The 22,050-nt window shown below is 45.8% G+C and overlaps 1 long non-coding RNA gene and 2 gene segments (V, D, J or C); 2 read left to right on the plus strand and 1 right to left on the minus strand.

Annotated features, from left to right (window-relative positions):
* LOC129659598 (T cell receptor beta constant 1-like) overlaps window positions 1-22,050 on the plus strand; it is a 102,914-nt gene that overhangs the window by 44,327 nt on the left and 36,537 nt on the right.
* LOC129659604 (T cell receptor beta variable 27-like) lies at window positions 9,919-11,057 on the plus strand. The segment is given in 2 exon segments: window positions 9,919-10,010; window positions 10,137-11,057. Coding segments are annotated over 2 exon segments (354 nt in total).
* Window positions 17,230-21,173, minus strand: LOC129659606 (uncharacterized). The gene is made up of 3 exons (XR_008718146.1): window positions 20,937-21,173; window positions 19,585-19,659; window positions 17,230-17,452 (listed from the first exon to the last, which is right to left on the minus strand). It is a non-coding gene; the product is annotated as an uncharacterized LOC129659606 (long non-coding RNA).

The following is a 22,050-nucleotide window of genomic DNA, read 5'->3' on the forward strand; positions in this document are numbered from 1 at the left end:
CATCATGTTCTATCAAGTCTAAGAGGTTTTTTGCTCCTTTTTAAAGCAGTGGGGGAAGAGGGTGTGGTCTCTGGCCAGGAAGCAGATGAAACATGTTGGTTTCAGAGACTAAATTCATCTCAGGGGCAAACAGCATTCCTCATTTGAGGCTACCATGTACAACAGGCTCCTCTGCTCTGTTGTTCTTTTGCTTCTCAGAGTAGGTGAGTCCTGATTATAGGTGAGGAACCGCGGTCACTGGCTTCCCAGGCTCCGGCAACCAAATGTCTTCTCAGGACTGTAGCATTGGGCTCCCCTCCCCAGCCTGTCCTTCTGTCATCCCTGCTTTATCTCCCACAGGCCTTAAGGATGCTGCAGTCACACAGTTCCCAAGGCGCAGGATCTTGGAGGCTGAAAAGGAATTGACTCTACAGTGTTCTCAGAAAATGAATCATTATGCAATGTACTGGTATCGCCAAGATCCGGGATTTGGACTTCGGCTGATCTATTACTCAACTGGCCCTGACTCCTTTAAGAAAGGAGATGTCCCTGAGGGGTATCACGTCTCTCGAGATGAGTTGGAACATTTCCCCCTGACCCTGAAGTCTGCCAGCCCCAACCAGACATCTGTGTACTTCTGTGCCAGCGCTGAATCCACAGCATGGCACGGCTGCTTCCTCTCTGCACAAAAAGAGAGGCAGACTGAGGTCCTCAAGATTCCTGACCCCAACTAGAAGTTTTTCAAAAGCCTGCACCTAAGTCCTGCCCTGACCTTACTATTCTTTACTCCCCTCTTCCCATTCTTGTCCTTCTAACTCTGTTCCTATTGTAATCAAAACCTTTGTTTCTGCTCGATATTCCACTTGACTACAGGCTCAGACTTCAATTTTCAGATTCAGATGTAAGAAAATTTTGATGAAATTGAATTCTGTTCAATTAAGGAAAAGGGACCCTCAGATCTACAAAGATCTTCAAAGATTCTTCAGTGAGTCTCTCAATGAGTTATCATGTTGTATAGGAAAATAGGTAGGGGACTGAGATGACCTCAGACATGGAAGGGCTTCCCAGGTGGCTCAGCGGGTAAAGAAACTGGCTGCAATGCAGGAGACACAGGCAGATGCAAGTTCGATCCCTGGGTCAGGAAGATCCCCTGGAGGAGGGCATAGCAACCCACTCCAGTATTCTTGCCTGGGCAATCCCATGGGCAGAGAAGCCTGATGGGCTACACCCCATGGGGTCGCAAAGAGTCAGACATGGCTGATGTGACTGAGCACGCATGCATACCCAGAAATGGAATGGCCTGAGTAAAAGGACCCAGAGGGTAGTGAAAAGTTTTCAGACAATGTGTGGATTTAGGACCACCCAGAGAGAGGAGAAACTTACTTTGTGTGTGAGGGGAAGGAGTAGCAAGTGAAAAAGAAAATGAAATATGTTTGTCTTCAAGGATTATTAAGGAGCAGAATTTTAAGTTTACCATGTAGTTCCCCCAAAGAAGAGTGTTTTGTGATAAGCAACTGTCCATGCCCTAGTCCTGGGAACCTGTGAATACGTTCAGTTCAGTTCACTTCAGTCACTCAGTCGTGTCTGACTCTCTGCGACCCCATGAATTGCAGCACACCAGGCCTCCCTGTCCATCACCAACTCCCGAAGTTTACCCAAACTCATGTCCATTGAGTCGGTGATGCCATCCAGCCATCTCATCCTCTGTCGTCCCCTTCTCCTCCTGCCCTCAATCTTTCCCGGCATCAGGGTCTTTTCAAATGAGTCAGCTCTTTGCATCAGGTGGCCAAAATATTGGAGTTTCAGCTTCAACATCAGTCCTTCCAATGAACACCCAGGACTGAACATCTCCTTTAAGGATGGACTGATTGGATCCCTTACATGAAAAAAGAGAATTAGATTTGTAGATGCAGTTAAATTTGCTAATCAGTTGACCTCGAGATAGGGAGTCGCCTGAATCATCCTGTGGACCCAACTAGACACATAGGCCCTTAACAGCCCCTGGCATCTGTGTACTTTGAGGAGGGTTCCATCTGCTGTTACTGGCTTTGAAGATGGAGGAAGGGGTCCAAGGGATGTGGGTGGTCTCTAGGAATTGAAAAAGACAAAGAAATAGATTCCCCCCTAGAGCTCCAGGAAAGATACAAATCCCTGCATACTTTGATTTCAACCTAATGAGACCCATGTCAAACTTCTAACCTATGGTAAGATAGTTAATTTATGTTGTTTTAAGCCACTGAGTTCGGATAATTTTGTAACAGTGAAGAGCAAAACCTGACTCCAGGTTGGGTCCCTTTCTCTGACTTAAACCTTTGCTTTTTGTTACTCTTATTATAATCATACATAATGGCCTGACTCTGGGAACCCTGCCCTTCTGCCTGAGTGTTAAATAAGTGGCTCATTCAGCTTACTGAACAAAGAGACAATGTGATTCTGCCCACAGGGCTTCCCAGTGGCGCTAGTGGTAAAGAACCCATCTGTCGATGCAGGAGACATAAAGAGACGCGGGTTCTATCCCTGGTTGGGAAGATCCCCTGGAACAGGAAACAGCAACCCACTCCAGTATTCTTGCCTGGAGAAGCTCATGGACAGAGGAGCCTGGAGGGCTACAGACCAGAAGGCTGCAGAGCATCAACACTACTGAAGTGACTTAGCGTGCAGCACCCGTGAATGGCTATAGGAAAGCAGAAACTAACACATTCCTCCCCCCACCCCCCAATGCTGGCCAAGCCAGGACAAACTAATGGCCTTTTTACTTTACTTCCTCACCTTCTCCCCTTCTCTGTTCTGTAAAAGAAACTGGCATCCAAACCCTGATAAAATGATTTTGGGGGGACGTTAGTCTGCCATCTTCTTGGTCTGCTGGCTTTCCAAATAAAGTCTCTATTCCTTATCGCAACACCTCATCTCCCGATTTATTGGCTGATCCTGTGGTGAGCAGAGTGGGCTTGGATTTGGTAAACATTTGTTATAGCAGGAATAGAAAGCTAATACAGAGCCCTACTGCCAAGCAGCTGCAAGAAGAGGGCTGATGAAGAAAGCTACTCTGTGATCAGTCTAAGAGGCAAAGGGCTAAGGATGGGAGCTTGAATCAGATGATGCACTTTTAAAGGAGGATGCTACCAATTTCTGCTCTTGACAAACTCCATTTCTGCTAATGCCTCATCTCCGCAGGTTTACGATTAGAAAGTTCCAGCAGGGAGCCCCACAGTCATCGCTAGCCTCAGGAAGGTACTGTTCCCCTGGGAAGAATTCCTTCCTTTGATCTGACAGTCTCTGCTAGGTAGTGCAGAGCCACCAGGGTGCTGCTGTCAAGGAAAGCAAGGAGGTGTGACACATGAAGTCACCCTCCAAAGAGCAGAAGATTGCGATTTGCCCTTGTTGTTGAGCATATCAGAAGTCCATTCACTTTTCTGTCCAAGGGTGTTGGTTGTGTTGGAGAAGACTCTTGAGAGTCCCTTGGGCTGCAAGGAGATCCAACCAGTCCATCCTAAAGGAGATCAGTCCTGAGTGTTCACTGGAAGGACTGATGTTGAGGCTGAAAATCCAATACTTTGGCCACCTGATGCAAAGAACTGACTCACTTGAAAAGACCCTGCTGCTGGGAAAGATTAAAGGCAGGAGGAGAAGGGGATGACAGAGGATGAGATGGTTGAATGGCAGCACCGACTCGATGGACATGAGTTTGAGCAAGCTCCGGGAGTTGGTGATGGACAGGGAAGCCTGGTCCATGGGGTTGCAAAGAGTTGGACATGACTGAACTGAACTGATGGTAACTCTGTTTTCAGTTTTTAGGGAACCTCCACAATGTTCTCCATAGTGGCTGAACCAATTTACATTCCCACCAACAGTGTATAAGGGTTCCCTTTTCTCCATACCCTCTCCAGCATTTATTGTTTATAGAGATTTTGATAATGGTCATCCTGATTGATGAGGTGATACTTCATTGTAGTTTCAATTTGCATTTCTCTAATAATTAGCAATGATAAACATCTTTTCATGTGCTTGTTGGCATTCTAAATGTCTATTTAGGTCTTCTACCCATTTTTTTGATTAAGTTGCTTGTTTTTTTTGAGACTGAGTTGTATATGCTATTTGTATACTTTGGAAATTAACCCCTTTAAATGGCATTGTTTGCAAATATTTTATACCAGTCCATAAGTTGTCTTTTTGTTTTGTTTACACTTACCTTGCTTTTTCCATCCTAATTGCTTTGCCACATCATGCCACGCATTTTTAGTGTTGGTGATTGTATTTGTTTTCTGTTGCTTCCATAGCAAGTTACCACACATTCAATGGCTTAAAACAACACAGAATTTATTATCTTACAGTTCTGGAGGTCAGAAGTCCAACTCGGGTCTCACTCAGAATCAGTCTATTGGCTAAACTCTGTTCCTTTCTGAAGCCTCTCCTTTCCTATGGCTCCCTTCCTCCAGCTTCAAAGGCAGCAGCATTCAGTCTGTCTGACTCTCATTCCAGATGCACGTCTTCCTCTAAACACAGCTGGGAAAGGCGATCTGCTCCTAAGGACCCATGTGATTCAGTTGCTCCCACCTGGGTAACCCAGAGTACTGTCCATAGCTCAGTACAAGCTGGTTAGCAACCTTAATTGCTTCCACAACCTTAATTCCCTTTTGAATATAAACATTCACTGATTATGGGGATTCGGACTTGAGCTCCTTAAAGGAGCCATTACTTTGCCTACTGCAGTGTTATTCCATTGCTGCTACTGCTAAGTCGCTTCAGTCGTGTCCAACTCTGTGCAACCCCATAGACAGCAGCCCACCAGGCTCCTCCGTCCACAGGATTCTCCAGGCAAGAATACTGGAGTGGGTTGCCATTTCCTTCTCCAGTTATTCCACTAGAGAGCACTAATATGTTCTTTAATAGAAACTTCCATCTAGTCAAGGCTGTGGCAGAGAAGTCAATGGCACCCCACTCCAGTACTCTTGCCTGGAAAATCCCATGGATGGAGGAGCCTGGTAGGCTGCAGTCCATGGGCTCACTAAGAGCCAGATACGACTGAGCGACTTCACTTTCACTTTTCACTTTCATGCATTGGAGAAGGAAATGGTAACCCACTCCAGTGTTCTTGCCTGGAGAATCCCAGGGACAGTGGAGCCTATTGGGTTGCCGTCTATGGGGTCGCACAGAGTAGGACACAACTGAAGCGACTTAGCAGCAGCAGCATGTATGGATGTGAGAGGTGGACTATAAAGAAGTCTGAGAGCTGAAGAATTGATGCTTTTGAACTGTGGTGTTGGAGAAAACTCTTGAGAGTCCCTTGGATTGCAAGGAGATCCAACCAATCCATCCTAAAGGAAATAATCCTGAATATGCATTGGAAGGACTGATGTTGAAACTGAAACTCCAATACTTTGGCCTCCTGATGCAAAGAACTGACTCATTTGAAAAGACCCTGATGCTGGAAAAGATTGAAGATGGGAGAAGGAGGGGATGACAGAGGATGAGATGGTTGGATGGCATCACTGACTCAATGGACATGAGTTTAAAAAAACTCTGGGAGTTGGTGATGGACAGGGAAGCCTGGTGTGCTGCAGTCCATGGTGTCACAAAGGGTCAGACACAACTGAGCAACTGAACTGAACTAATAGAAACTTAAATTTCAGGTACTGACAAATGTTTGATAAAATTGAATAAAATTGGTGATGGACAGGGAAGCCTGGCGTGCTACAGCCCATGGGGTTGCAAAGGGTCAGACACAACTGAGTGAATGAAATGAACTGAACTGAACTGAAAATTGAATACTGTAACACCAATTAAAAGAAAACTCAAGTAAGATCATGTATAAAATAAAGAACTAATGAAAACATACTCTATAGCACAGGGAACTCTACTTAATGCGCTGTGGTGACCTGAATGTGGAGGAAGTCTGAAAGGAAGGGGACGTGTGTATATACATGGCTGATTCACTTTGCTGCACAGCAGAAAGTAACACAACATTTTAAAGCAACTATACTTCAATAAAAATTTATTTTAAAAATAAAACTCTATACAAATATCTTTCACTAGATTTTTGAAGGTTAAATCATATAGTATAGGAAAATATACAACATAGAGTGATTTCCTCAAAATTGAAAATAGCTTCAGTTCAGTTCAGTTCAATCGCTCAGTCGTGTCCAACTCTTTGTGACCCCATGAATTGCAGCACGACAGGCCTCCCTGTCCATCACCAACTCCTGGAGTTCACTCAAACTCATGTCCATCAAGTCGGTGATGCCATCCAGCCATCTCATCCTCTGTTGTCCCCTTCTCCTCCTGCCCCCAATCCCTCCCAGCATCAGGATCTTTTCCAATGAGTTAACTCTTTGCATGAGGTGGCCAAAGTACTGGAGTTTCAGCATTAGCATCATTCCTTCTAATGAACACCCAGGACTGATCTCCTTTAGGATGGACTGGTTGGACCTCCTTGCAGTCCAAGGGACTCTCAAGAGTCTTCTCCAACACCACATTCAAAAGCATCAATTCTTCAGCACTCAGCTTTCTTCACAGTCCAACTCTCACATCCATACATGACCACTGGAGAAACAACAGCCTTGACTAGATGGACCTTTGTTGGCAAAGTAATGTCTCTGCTTTTTAATATGCTATCTAGGTTGGTCATAGCTTTCCTTCCAAGGAGTAAGCATCTTTTAATTTCATGGCTGCAGTCACCAGAAGTAAAAGGGTGGTGAAAATTCTGTAGTCTGTTTCTATACTCAAGATCATCCAGAGGTCATAAAAAAAATGCTGTGTATTTAAAGGAACAAATATGTTCTACTTGCAGGGATTTTAAAGAGATATTTCCTCAATTGGGTAGAGGCAAGCATGATTATTATTGTCAAGAAATTGTCAGCCAGGAGGAAGATGAGAGATGCAGCAGAGTTTACTAAGCAGAGCCTCAGAGAGGAGGCTGAGACCAATTACTGAAGAGGCTCAGGGAAAAACAGAAAGAGATGGACAGTGCTGAGTAAAAGGTGTTACATTAAAGTGCAAAAGATGGAGGGGCCATTTCGGAGCTCCTGGACATCTCGAGGATTCTGTTTTCTTCTCATTCCCTTTGTTAGGGACACAGGAGACTGGCCCATGCTGGGGAACTGAAGTTCCCAAAACTCTTGAGTGTGTTGGCCTTGGGAAGGAACAATCAGAAGGAAATTCTGAGAAGGAAGGGTGAGGAGGTATAGGAACTGGTTCCTAGTACATGGATAAGGGGGACTCAGGTTAACAGCATCACTTCAGTGTTTTGCTTGATGTTGAGAAAGAAGAAACCAGAACAGCTTCACAGTCAACAGGACAGGGATGGGGGAAGAAGCATGTGTCCGAGGAGAATGAATTAGCTTATGGCTTGCTAGGAATATAGAAGCAGCTGCCTCCTAAATATTGGGTTAATCTAATATAGGAAGTGCTTGGGATAAACTATAAATCTTTGAGCTGTAATTATCCACCTCTATGGTGTTGAATGGAGAAGGCAATGACAACCCAGTCCAGTATTCTTGCCTGGCAAATCCCATGGACAGAGGAGCCTGGAAGGCTGCAGTCCATGGGGTCGCTAGGAATCGGACATGACTGAGCAGCTTCACTTTCACTTTTCACATTCATGCGTTGGAGAAGGAAATGGCAGCCCACACCAGTGTTCTTGCCTGAAGAATACCAGGGATGGGGGAGCCTGGTGGGCTGCCATCTATGGGGTCACACAGAGTTGGACACGACTGAAGCGACTTAGCAGCAGCATGGTGTTGAAAGTACCACAGAATTTGGAAAATCCAATGGATAAAAGTATACATTGTGAGTTTATCTTTGTGAATGTAGACAAACTGAAAGATTTGGAATGATGCAATTTGGAATGATAAGGTTTACTGAGTAATACAAAATTATTTACTTGAGGCAGGTTCATGAGAATTTTTCCCCTCTTCGAGAACACTTGTACCCATAGCTAGGATATTCGGAGGACTGCCTAGGACTGAAGTAGAGCCAATTTTGATCCCCACCATCTTTTCCAAAAAGAAATGGCACAGGGCTGTTTGTCCAGTGGTTAAGAATTCACCTTGCAATGCAGGGGATTCCGGTTCGATCCCTTGTCTGGGAAGATCCCACGTGGCGCAGGGCAGTTAAGCCGGTGGACCACTGCTACTGAAGCCTGTGTGCCCCTAGACCCCAAGCTCCACAACAAGAGAAGCCACCACAACGAGAAGCCTAAGCACTGCAACAAAGACCCAGTGCAGCCAAAAATAATTTTTTTTAAAGGAATGGCACAGAAATAGAAAAAGAAAGAACACTCCTCCTTAGAGCAGAGTTAATGTCATGACAGCAGCTGCATCTCCCTTATTCGTACGGAATAGGGACTGTTGGCCCTGAACTCACTCCTCCATGAAGGGGACTGGGGGCAAGAAAGCCATCTCTGAGGTTTGAGATGAGGACCCATTTCTTGCCTGGAGATGACAGTGATTCAGCAAAGCTCTAGCTGTGGCTGAAGCAATTAGGAGGGTGGGGCAGTGTCTTTCCTTCTCCTCCTTCTGCCCAAGAATATTTTGTTTCCAGCAAAGCTCAAGAAAAACTCAAAGGTGTTCAAAGCAGGGAAATAGTCTCAGCAATCCCAGGAAAGTCACCTCAATGCAGGAAGGACATTGAGTCCTGGAAAAGGAGCGATATGTGAGTGGCTGGAGGAGCTAAGAAGATGCTATGACACCCCAGTTATAGGCAGAGCTCCCCATGACTGTGATCCAGAGCAGAGAACACAGCCTGGCTACAATGCAATATCCAGTGACAGAACCCTCCCATCTGGAGATCACAAACCAGGAAAGCCACAGCCCATAAGCAGCAAAGAAACTGAACTGGTTGGTAAAAGTAAGCGGTTATTGAAGAAGGCAGATCTCTTCTCTGCCTTTCACAGTTCCTATAAGAGGAGAGGGAGAAGGCAATGGCAACCCACTCCAGTACTCTAGCCTGGAAAATCCCATGGACAGAGGAGCCTGGTGGGCTGCAGTCCATGGGGTGGCAAAGAGTCAGACATGACTGCGCGACTTCACTTTCACTTTTCACATTCATGCATTGGCGAAGGAAATGGCAACTCACTCCAGTGTTCTTGCCTGGAGAATCCCAGGGACAGGAGAGCCTGGTGGGCTGCCATCTATGGGATTGCACAGAGTTGGACACGACTGAAGTGACTTAGCAGTGGCAGCAGCAGCAGCATAAGAGGAGAGAAAAGAGAAGGAAGAAAGATCCATCTAGCACCAGCCTTGAGAAAAGAAGCTACTTACACCATTGCTGTTGTTCAATCACTCAGTCATGTCTGAATCTTTGTGACCACATGGACTGCAGCAAGCCAGGCTTCCCTGTCCTTCACCATCTCCCAGAGTTTGCCCAAACTCATGTCCATTGAGTCAATGATGCCAACTTACACTGGCTACTACTAAATTTAATCTGCTAACAAGAAAAGAGCCCTGAGTCTAGGACCTTGAACTGAATACAGATTGATAAAATAACCCATAAAGTGGACTTGGATAAGTTTTTACACTGGAGATACTTTCAAAAGGTCGTGGCTAAAAAATACATCAAAGGATAGTCAAAGATAGGAATAATCTTGAAATTTTTTCCTACAGAGTAGAAATGAAAGCTTCTGAGGTAGAAAAACTGTTGCTTTGATGATAGTGGAAGTTTCATGTTCTCACATATCTAAGTGATGACCAAATATGTTATACCGATTTTCATGATAAAGATATAAAAATACAGAAATATTTTTCAACTTTGACAAGAGTGTGCTAATAAGAAGATGTCAAATGGATAGAAACCAGAGGAGGGCAAGGAAAATGCCAGTGACTGCAAGTCTTGCCAACCCACATTGACCAGGACCTGTGTTACCCTTCAGCCCTCTAAGGAAATGGGAGGAGCTGCTCTCCTGAAAATGAGGGTCAAGTAACTGCAGACAGACATCACAGAAACCAACTAGGGCCCCCAGGGCAGGCAGAGCCTGAGTGACGCTGCCATGGGCCCCCAGCTCCTGGGCTGTTTCCTGTTTTGTCTCCTGGCAGCAGGTGAGTCCCAGAACCCATGGGCAAGCCTTGGCCGTAGCTTGCCGGTTTTAGCTCAAGTCCTTCTGTGAAGGTTGCAGCACCAGGTGCCTCCTCAGCTTTCTCTTGCTCTAATTCCTTCCTCCACAGGCCCCCTAGAAGCTGATGTGACCCAGAGCCCAAGACACCGCATCACAGAGACCAGAAAGAGGGTGACATTGACCTGTTCTCAGAATATGAACCACGATGTGATGTACTGGTATCGACAAGACCCAGGGCTGGGTCCAAAGCTGATCTACTTTTCAAGGAATGTTGGGTTTATTGAAAAAGGAGATATCCCTGATGGATACACTGCCTCTCGAGAAGAGAAACCAAACTTCCCCCTGACCTTGGAGTTGGCCAGCACCAACCAGACCTCCTTGTACCTCTGTGCCAGCAGTGAATACACAGCGTGACACAGCCAGCTGCTCTCTGCACAAAAAGGGCAGCCACAAGAGAGGAGGCTCCTCCCTTGGGAGGCCCCACCCAGCCAAGAGGACAAACTTCCCACCATCAGAGACTCCAGGAGTCCTCCTTTGCCTCCCAAGCTTTGGGGGGTCTGAGCAAGGCAACCCCTTGGCAACGTGTTCCCCTCTTACTTCCAGTACCCATGAGCTTTTCAAAGTGTAGGCAGGACACGCTCCCTGTGTGAAGTCTAGCACCAAGGGTAAAGAATTTCTTTCCTAGAAAAGGAATTTTATGCATACTGCAATCCTTCGTCCTCGCTGAGCTTCACTGTAGCCCAAACTGAAGATTTCATTTTCAGCCCAATCACTCAACCAAATTTCAATCCCACCTGCTAGGACCTATTACTGGAGGTTTTGACACTTGGGGAGAATAGCACATCTAAGTTGTTAACTAAATCTAATATCTCTCCCATTTCCCTCATCTGTGCAAGTGGTCTGCCATCCAGCCAAACACACAAGCCAGAGATGTAGGAGTCGTGCTCACCATCTCAGACATACTCTTCCTCCACACTTAATCCACCACCATCGCCTGCATGCTTCTTAGTATTAAATTCCTTGCAAATTTTACCAATTTTCCTAATCTCACTGAAAACACTGTGATCTGATATGTGGTCTCCCACCACCTTCCAATGTGCTCCCTGCCCCCACCCACAAACCACTCTGGAGCCTAAAACCCATCAGTGTCTTTCATTTACTTAAAGTCACAAGTTTATGGTAGTTCACAAGCTTCTCAGCACCCTCCAAGATGCAGTCTTTGCACCTGTCTTCCTTCCTAATTGGGCTTCCCAGGTGGCACTCATGGTAAAGAACCCACCTGCTAATGCAAGAGACATAAGAGATGCAGGTTTGATCCTGAGGTTAGGAAGATTCCCTGGAAGAAGGCATGGCAACCCACTTCAGTATTTTTGCCTGGGGAATCCCATGGACAGAGGAACCTGGTGGGGTGCAGTCCACAGGGTCTCAAAGAGCTGGACACGACTGAAGTGACTTCGCACACACGCACACACTTTCCTAACTGGAGAAGGAAATGGCAACCCAGTCCAGTATTCTCGCCTGGGAAACCCCATGGACAGAGCAGCCTGGCGGGCTACCGTTCATGGGGTCGCAAGAGTTAGGCCTGACTGAGGGACTAAACCACCACCTTCCTAAGAGGAACGTCCTCTTTCAGTTACCACACCTGCTTTCCATTCAAGGAGAGAGAGTCCACCTCCCTCAGGTCCCCAAATCCATGCTACGCTGACTCACTCTTGGATCTTCACCAGTAATGTTCACTCTCCCAGAGAGTGTTTACTCTCTCCCTCTCCCTCTCCCTCTCTACCTGGACACCTAGCTGATGATTTCTCCACATACCAATCCAGAAGTCTTTTCCTCAGGAAGATTTCCTCGAATCCCTCATGGGATTATTTCCTCTGCTATGTGCTCTAGTGAAGTGAAGTTGCTCAGTCATGTCCGACTCTTTGCGACCCCATGGACTGTAGCCTACTAGGCTCCTCTGTCCATGGGATTTTCCAGGTAAGGGTACTGGAGTGGGTTGCCATTTCCTTCTCCAGAGGATCTTCCCAACCCAGGGATCGAACCCAGGTCTCCTGCATTGCAGGCCGACACTTTACCGTCTGAGCCACTAGGAAAGTGCTCTAAAGACAGCCTAAACTATTATTCTCAGGGCAATTAACACACTCCATTGTTTGCTATTTAAAATTCATATGAATAAAGGCAAAGTCAACGAGAGCAGGGACCATGCCTATACTGGTTACTTTTCCCCGTACTTACCAGAGTGCCTGAAGAGAGTCCTGTTATATGCATAAAGGAATTGGTCTTCTTTTCAATCATCTTCCCAATACCTCTCTGTCTTGTCCAGGATCTAAGTCCCCTGCAAAGTCCTCTCCCACACCTACCTTGGGGAAATGCCAGGGGTTTCCACCTGGGTACGTAAACAAGATAAATCATGTCCTCGGGTACTTTTATTCCTCCTCTACTGCAGCCCCCGTTTACTCTGTGCTATATGTCATCCAACAAGGATGTTGCCTCTCTTGGTACCACTGTATCCATTGGATTCTTTTCTGTTGAGCCCTAAAATACCTGTCGGCCACTGCAGATGCTTCAGCTTTGCAGCTCAATACAGCAAGACCCTATTATTCTTCCCAGTGGGTTCCATCATCACGCCCAGTAGAAAGTTTCCTGCCAAGTGTCATCTCTATTGATGAAAATACAAGAGAAAGCCTTTGGCTCAACCTTTTCTTTGTCAGTGCTGAAGGGGCAAGACTACAGATCTATGTCTTGATCTCTAACGTCTTACTGAGATTTTAGCACACAGTTTCATTCAATTACATACACTCCAACCATTAAAATAATAATTTTAACTTGAAGCAAGGGAAGACAGAGGACCTCATCCAAGACACAAATTCAGGCAGTAAAACCCAGCTTAGCTTAGAATCTGCTCATCTTTTCAAGAACTATGGCTATATTACCAGGTAAGTTTATCCTGCCAGGCTCCATACCTACCCTTACTTCAAGGTGAGTTCTCTCCTGGGAATATCACACGCTGTCATACACAGAGACTTCTTCGGGACCATTCTCTCTTTTTTGCAAGACTTACCCAAGGTATTTCTGAACTACAATAATTGTTGCTCTTTAGGTCCAAGCCAGATTATACCTTTTATTTATGGCTGTGCTGTGTTCAGCCATGTCTGTAGTACTGCAGGCAAGGATACTGGAGTGGCTTGCCATGTCCTTCTCCAGGGGATCTTTCTCACCCAGGGATTGAACCCCCACTTCTCCTGCATTGGCAGGCTAATTCTTTACCGCTGGTGCTACCTGGGAAGCCCCACTTTTATTATATTCTCAATATAAATAGAATTATACTAATTAAATCAAAGATGTCAGTGGAGACTGACACCCAAAGACTGCTTCCTGTGAAATAGAGCCTATATCCAATAACTTATTCTTAGTTCCTGGAAGTCATCATAAGTGAACCCTATCTCATGAGAGACTCTGAGACAATGATGTTGACAGACCCCTTTGCACTGATATAGAATCCACAAACCCGGTGCCCTCCATTGTATCAGAGCCTGGAGCTGCTGCTGCTGCTGCTAAGTCACTTCAGTCGTGTCCGACTCTGTGCCACCCTATGGACAGCAGCCCACCAGGCTCCTCCATCCACAGGATTCTCCAGGCAAGAATACTGGAGTGGGCTGAGCCTGGAGCTGGCATACCATTATTCTTGACTTAGACCTGCCCTAGGGCACCAGTTTTCTCTTTGTTCCTAGGACCAGGAGAGTTCTAATTTAAACTGTTCCTTGAAGGAATTCAGTCTTGGTCTTCCTTATGGAATCTTTTTCTGGTGCCTAACCTCTACCTCAAATAATTGCTCACATGCTAAAGAAATATCTACAAAATTGGGTGGATTTTTAGAGCTAAAATATGCTATGATCTGAATGTTTACGTTTCCCCCTCTACCCTGAATTTATGTTGAAATTCTAGTTGCAAATGTGATGGTATTGGGGGTGGGGCCTTTGGGAGATGATTACTGTATGCTTAGTCACTCAGCGTGTCAGACTCTTTGCAACCCCATGGACTGCAACCCGCCAGGCTCCTCTGTCCATGGAGATTCTCCAGGCAAGAATACTGGAGTGGGTTGCCATGCCCTCTTCCAGGTGATCTTCCCAACCCAGGAATTGAGCCCAGGTCTCCCACATTGCACGTGGATTCTTTAATGACTGAGCCATCAGGGAAGCCCAGGGAAATGATTAGGTCAAAAGAATGGAGCCCTCATGGATGGAATTAACGCCCTTATGAAAGAAACCCCAGTGAGCTCCCTAGCCCACCCTCTAACCAAGTGAGGTTGCAAGAAGTCTACAACCAGAAAAGAGCACCCACCAATAATGCAAGCATTCTGATCTCAGACTTCCAACCTCCAGAACTGTGGGAAATAATTTCTGTAATTTATAAGCTACCCAGTCTGAAGTTCTGTTAAAGCAGCCAGACTAAGGCAGAACACTACTCATGTTTTCTTAATTTTTGGTTCACTCACTGTCAATGTCCTTGGTAGACTACTATTTCTGTATTCTTCTATTAAATCAATTTTTTCCAATATTCCTTTCTCTTTCTCTCTTCTCATTACTTTATGCACTTTCTTGGAACAACATCATTCAAATTCATCACTTTAATAAAACTCTCCATTCTAACAACTATCAGATTCAGTATTCTAGTCAGTTACCTAATTTGAGCTTCAGCCCAATGCAACTTTCTATATGGTAATGTCACTTGAAATCTCCATTGGTACTTCAAACTCAATTTGCCATGTTCTACAAACTTAATCTTTCTGCCAGTCTTGATGAAAACTAATTCATTCAGTCTTTGGGGAGAAGGTCTTTAAAGCAGTAATCCACATTAAATGAGGTCACGGGGATGGGCCATCCGCCAGTGTAGCTGGTGTCCTTACAAGAGGGAAAAATGAGGACACAGAGACACACAAAGAAGCAAGACAACGTGAGGACAGGGGAGAAGACAGCCTCCAGCCCTCCAAGGACAGAGGCCTCAGGAGAAACCAACCCACCGACACTTTGATCTTGAACTTCCAGCTTCCAGAACAGCGAGAAGATAAGTTTCTGTTAAGTTGCCCCTTCTACGGAGCTTTATTAAGGGATCCCCAGCAAACTGAGAGGGCTCAGCTCACAGGCCTTGCTGTCTAGCACATACTGAATTCCAGACTCAGAGAAACACAACAGTATAAGCTACAGTATAAGCTACATTGTTTGTGCAAGCACTGTAGGTAAAATAAACCACAGTCACCAGTTATCAAATCATGAGAACACTCTGGAAATTCAAGTTCCCAGGCCGATTCGGGATCAAGCTGAATACCAACCTTGTAAGCAGGTCCTTCCACAGATCAGACAAGGTTAACTTTTTTCTACACACATGCACACACACACACATGTAGTCCCCAAGGGAAAGGGCTGGCTTTCACTTTAGCACCTCCTGACTCTCTAGAATCTGAGTGGCTGAGGGACCATGAGCTTGGGCAGGACCATGACTTCATAGCTCATCCCCCTGTAGCCTGGGTCTGGGAGAGGACCCTCTTGCCTTGAACCTGCCATGGGAATCGGGCTTCTCTATGCCTTTTGCTTCCTGGGAGTAGGTGAGTCCAGAAAGTCGGTGGCAAACCCCTGTCCCATTGCTTCTAGACCCTGGATACAAGATTTTTCTCTCAACAAGCTTCCTGTGCGTGCCTACATGCTTAGTCATGTCTGACTCTTTGTGACCCCGAGGACTGTAGCCCACCAGGTTCCTCTGTCCATGAAATTTCCCAGGCAAGAATACTGGAGTGGGTTGCCATTTCCTCCTGCAGGGGACCTTCCCCAATCCAGGGATCGAACTCTGGTCTCTTGAGCTGCAGGCAGACTCTTTACCACTGAGCCACCAGGGAAGCTTCCTGATGGCCTCTTTTGTTCACCTCCTCCATCCTCCTTCACAGGCCTCATGGATGCACAGGTAACCCAAACTCCAAGATATCTGGTCAAAAGGAGGGGAGAGAAAGTCATGATAGAGTGTATACAGAACATGGACCATGAGAGAATGTTCTGGTACCGACAAGACCCAGCTCTGGGGCTGCAGCTGCTCCATTTCTCAATCAATGTTGGCATGGTTGAGGAAGGACATGTGCCCCATGGGTACAACGTCTCTAGAAAGAAGAAGGAGAGCTTCCCTCTGACCCTGGAGTCTGCCACCACCAACCAGACGTCTATGTACCTCTGCGCCAGCAGTGAATCCACAGCGCGGCACGGCCACATCCTCTCTGCACAAAAAGGGCAGATGCAGGAAGCGGGGTGGGGGGACCCTGAGTCGGGGCCCGAGTTATGCTGCTCCTATGGCACGTGTGTGCCCATTGGAAGAAAGGCAGACAGTAGGGAGGGACCAAGCCCACAGCCACACTTCTTGGCCAGGGCAGCACAAGCTAGTTTTTAAGCCCCCGTCACCACCCTTTTCCAAGTCAGGGGCCATTCCGAAGTGGACCTGCCCAATCTTGTATGTTGTTCCCAACCTCAAGTCATGAAACTCGACCCACACCAGGAGGACTCCTCTCTCAGATCCACACCAGGGAACTTCTCCCCTACCATTTTTTTTATTATTATTAATGTATTAGTCTTTGAAATTATATTTCAACTGTAAGGGTCTCAGGTTATAAAAAGTGGTGATGTAATTTTTTAAACATCTATTTAGAATTTTTACAAAGGCAAATTAGAGCTTCGTTGCTGTTGTGCTTGTGCTCATTCATATCTGACTCTTTGAGACCCCCTGGGACTGTAGCCTGCCAGGCTTTTCCATCCATGGAATTTACCAGGCAAGACTGTTGCACGCAGAAATGAAGACCCAGCACAGCCAAAAATAAATAAAAAGCAAAATAAATAAAAAACATGTTTACAAATTAGAGTTTAACATTTAAAAACAATTTTATTGGCGTATAGCTGTTTATGCCCTGCTGCTGCTGCTGCTGCTAAATCGCTTCAGTCGTGTCCGACTCTGTGCGACCCCATAGACGGCAGCCCACCAGGCCCCACCATCCTAGCATTGGTTAAATCCTTTTTTTCCTTTCCTTTCCTATCCTCTTCCTTTTACTATACATTTGCTACCCTGCTCAGTATCTTTGCACTTTTAAAAAATATTTTTAAAAATTTTATTATTTATTTATTCTTTTTTTTTTTTAATTTATTTTTGGCTGTCCTGGGTCTTCATTGCTGTGCAGGCTTTTTCTAGTTGCCGCAAGCCGAGGCTACTCTTCGCTGCCATGTGCAGGTTCCCCTAGTGGTGGCTTCTCTTGTTTCAGACCTCGCGCTCTAAGCACACGGGCTTCAGTAGTGGCATGCACGGGCCCTAGAACACGGCTTTGCAGTTGTGGCACACAGGCTTATTTGCCCCAAGGCATGAGGGATCTTCCCAGACCAGGGATCCAAACTGTGTCCCCTGCATTGGCAGAAGAATTCTTAATCAGTGGACCACCAGGGAAGTTCTGAGTAGCTTTACTCTCCACTGAGGACAGTCACACACTGTCAACCCTTCCCTGAGATAAACTTGATCAACCATATGTGCTGATTCCAGAGAATGTTTGGGGAATCCAAATTCTGTTCATTCAGCCTATAAAGGAAAACTGAGAAAAAGGAATCTTTCTCCACATTCTCTGAGTGGTCAGTAATGACTGAAAAGTTCTGAGAGAAGGAATAAGCTAGGATGCAGGAGGTGGTAAGAATTCAGTTGTAACGAGGTCACAGCAGGGCTCCCTCACTTTCTCCCTCACCTCCAGAAAGAAGAGAGTTACTCCTAGAAGCTGACCTAGAAGAATGAGAAAAGCTTTTCCCAAAGGCCCGCAACCTCTCATAGCATCTCATCAACCTGCATTATGTCTCATGTTCCTTCCTGAACCAGTTACAATCAGGTTATGATGGTTTTGATTTACTGAAATGCATCCAGGTCTATTCATGGAACAGGAAACAAGGCCAGAATTGCCTAAACTAATGGGCAGCATGGGAGACAGATAGATAACTAATCAAACTTATCAGCATTCTCATAGGAAGGAGACGGAGGAGATTTGTATTCTCTGAGTGACTAACAATCACGAGGGCTTCCCTGGTGGCTCAAACAGTAAAGAATCTGCCTGCAATGCAGGAGACCCAGGTTCAATCCCTGGGTCAGGAAGATCCCCTGGAGAAGGGAATGGTTACCCACTCCAGTATTCTTGCCTGGGAAATCCCATGGACAGAGGAGACTGGTGGGCTACAGTCCATGGGGTCGCAAAGAGTTGGATACAACTGAGCAACTAACACAGACACTCACACACAACAATCATGAGTGCTGTCCCCCACATATTTCTGGCTTCCCCACTTCCTGACACATGATGGGATTGTACTTCCTGGCTTCTGCAGGTTGGAGGTGGGGCAGGGCATGAGGGTTGGTGCTGAGAATGAGCAATAAGTATAAGTGACACGTTACTGCCAGGCCAGAAAGTTTTAGCAGCCAATGCAAGATTTCCAGACCTCTCTTTAGTTCTGTCTGAGAAATGAGCGAGTTCTGGAGATGGTAGCTTCAGAGGGGCCATTGCCTTGCAGTCTCTGAGGCAGCTGCAGTCAAGAACTCAGACCCCGGGGCTGGCCATTGGGAATGACACATACACACTATTGATGCTATGTATGCAATAGATAACTAATGAGAACCTGTTGTATACAGCACAGGGAACTCTACTTAATTGCACTGTGGGAAGGAAGTCCACAGGGAGGGGATATGTACACTTATGGCTGATTCATTTTGCTATGCAGTAGAAACTAACACTATATTGTAAAGCAACTATACTCCAATAAAAAGCAATTAACAAATTAACATTTTTAAAAATTCTTTTTCAGGACTTCCCTGGTGTTTCAATGGCTAAGACTCCACACTCCCAAGGCAGGGAGCTGAAATTTGATCCCTGGTCAGGGAAATAGATCCTGCATGTTGCATCTAAGGGTTCATCCCACGGATTTCAACTAAGACTTGGAGCAGCCAAATAAATAATAAATACAGTTTTTTTAAATATATATTTTTCATAGTATTTGCATCCTTAGCCCTGGAACTGCATTTCTAGGTCTCTTTAGCTGAGGCCTTGGGCTTTGGGTGGAGGATTTTCTCAGCTCCTCTGCTGAGGCCTCCTCCTAGGAGAAGGAGGGGGAATCCGGGGACACTTTCCCCTCTAATTCAGCTTCAGGTGCTTCTAGATCCTAGCTCCCTCTCACAACCTCCTCCCCACCTCAGGGCCCAAAGAGTGTTTTGTCTGGAGCTCTCTCAACAGTGGGAAGACCCCCACTCCTGTGCTGATCCACCTGACCCTTGAGCAGCGCCTCATTACATCTGGGAAACGGAACAGGGCGTCAGGGCTTTCTTCCATTTTAGACTCTTGCTTGTGCCCTCACAGGAAATCACTAGGCAATTGTCTGAAGAATTTAGGATTGCTAAAACAGAAGAAGACTGGGTTATTTTGGAAGAACGTTTGATATATTTGACCAAGAGATTGTAATGTAGTTAATGTTTCATGTCAAGAAAAAATTGGATTATTCTATACCTTTTACCTGGTAGCTCAGCTGGCAAAGAATCTGCCTACAGTGCAAGAGACTCCGGTTCAATTCTGTGGTTCACATTTCCTCCTTTTTAATAGAAATTTTTTGCACAGTTTTACTTTTCTAAAATATTGGCAAATCCCATAATCAATTTTTATTACTAACATATTAGAATTAACCACCACCCCAAAACAACAAAAGTTATTTTAAAGTACATCTTACAACAGATGGCATCTCAGAATCAAAGAACTAAGTTCGTTTTGCAGGGATCTCTTTCTAGAGATCCCTCATTTCCTTTAGGGCATTAGGTCTATAGCTGTCAGCCATCCACCAGCTTCTACTCTACTAAGACATGAGTAACTGAGCGTGAGGCAACCTCTTGTACCTGTGCTAGCTTTTGAACTTTGGTATCACGTACACGTGGATCCGTGTCCTGCTTCTGCTGCTTAGTCACAAATTATGTGAACTTGATTAGGTTACATAAAAATCTTTGGGATTAGATGGTTGGATAGCATCACGAACTCAATGGACATGAGTTTGAGTAAGCTCTGGGAGATGGTGAAGGACAGGGAAGACTGGAGTGCTGCAGTCCATGGGGCTGCAGGGGTTGGTCACAACTGAGCGACTGAACTGAACTAAATCTATAAACTTGCCTAATCTGTAAAATATGGGATCATAGTTGCCTAAGTACCCTAATTTATAGACAGTCTGAAATGACATGTGTAAAACAGAGTAAGTGTTCAAAAAGACTGGCTTAGCTTTTACACAAGTATTAAGCTGTTTCAGGAAGATGCATGATAGAAGAAACAACTGGATGATTAAATGGACCATAGCACTGTGGCCGAATTTTACAGACGGAGATCTGTCTTATGGTCCACAATGAGCTGCAGAATAATAGCAGAAAAGTGAAAGTGAAAGTCGCTCAGTCATGTCCGACTCTTTGTGACCACATGGACTGTATCCATGGAATTCTCCAGGCCAGAATACTGAAGTGGGTAGCCTTTCCCTTCTACAGGGGATCTTCCCAACCCAGGGATTGAACCCAGGTCTCCCACAAATAGCCATTAAGTAAAGAGGAACCAAATAGTTATAACTGAAATGATCAAAATGAGGAGGAGACGTGAGAGATGAAAGAGGTACAGTGCACTTAAGTTGTGAACTAATAAATGAGGGAGGTGAGAAGAAAAGAGATGATGAAGATGAACTTCTGAGCCTAGACAACAAGACAGTGGGGGGCACCGTTTATTAAGAGGAATGAATTCAGGAATCAGGGAAAGAAAAATCCGTTCAGTTTGGAATAACCAAAATACTCAGCCAACAGTTGCAATTCTGAATTATGTTACCCTAGTATTCTAAAATCTTACCTTTAGTTATCTGAGGTCAATACTGCATCCCATTCTTGCCTTATACCGAGGAGTAGAACATGAGTGGTGTTCAACAATGATGGATGGGGAGTGGTGGAGGCTGCAGTTGCAGGCTGGGAGCCTTCTGAATAAAGATCCAGCCCAAGTGAAGAGCCACACAGCTCCACTAGGGGGCAGAAGAATTGTCTCCACATTCTGCAGAAACTAGGCTTCCTGTGACAGGCAAGGAACAGAGCCCTTGGGAAGAGCTACACGGTGGTGAAGGAAGAACTTGAATTTGATGTGTTAGTGCCTTTTCTCTCGGAGATGCAAGGCTGTCACCTAAAGATGTTGACTCCTCTGCTACTTCTCCTGGGACTGGGTATGGCCTTATCCCGGGGGAAATTTGGGGTGAATATGCATGCTGAGAGTAGAGGGTCAGAGGATGACATGACCCTCTCATGAGGATCATAATGAGATGATGAGATGACCCCAATCGAACAGCAGAAAGATGTTCTATTAGGGAATCCTAACACAGTAACTGCTGGAAGAGCAAAACCAGAGTGGAGGCAGTGCTCCAGGGCTGATTGGGAGCCAAGGTGATACTGGAGCAAATAGTAGGAGGCCCTCCTGCCTGGGGACAAGCTTGTCAGCTCTCACGGGTGTTTCTGTCTCTCTGGATCTAGGTTCTGTGTTTGGTGCTCTCCTCTCTCAAAAGCCAAGCAGGGCCATCTGTCAACGTGGGACCTCCGTGACGATTGAGTGTCGTCAGGTTGATAGCCAGCTCGCCTTGATGTACTGGTACCGTCAGCTTCCAGGACAGAGCTTGGTGCTGATGGCTACTGCCAATCAGGGCTCCAAGGCTACTTATGAGAGTGGGTTTACTGACAACAAGTTTCCCATTAGCCGCCCGAAACTGGAGTTCTCAACTCTGACTGTGAGCAACGCAAGCTCCGAAGACAGTAGCTCTTATTTCTGCAGTGCTGGAGACACAGTGCTGGGCACAGATCAAGGGTCTCAGCAAGAACCCCTCTGCCTTCCACCCAGCTCTCAGCCAGGTGAGCCTGAGAACCCTGGGAGGCAGGCTGGAGGGGGGAAACCACAGAGGCAGCTGCCTGTGTGCTGGTGGGCAGGG

The sequence above is a fragment of the Bubalus kerabau genome, chromosome 8, assembly GCF_029407905.1.
Source record: "Bubalus kerabau isolate K-KA32 ecotype Philippines breed swamp buffalo chromosome 8, PCC_UOA_SB_1v2, whole genome shotgun sequence".
Classification (NCBI taxonomy): domain Eukaryota; kingdom Metazoa; phylum Chordata; class Mammalia; order Artiodactyla; family Bovidae; genus Bubalus; species Bubalus kerabau.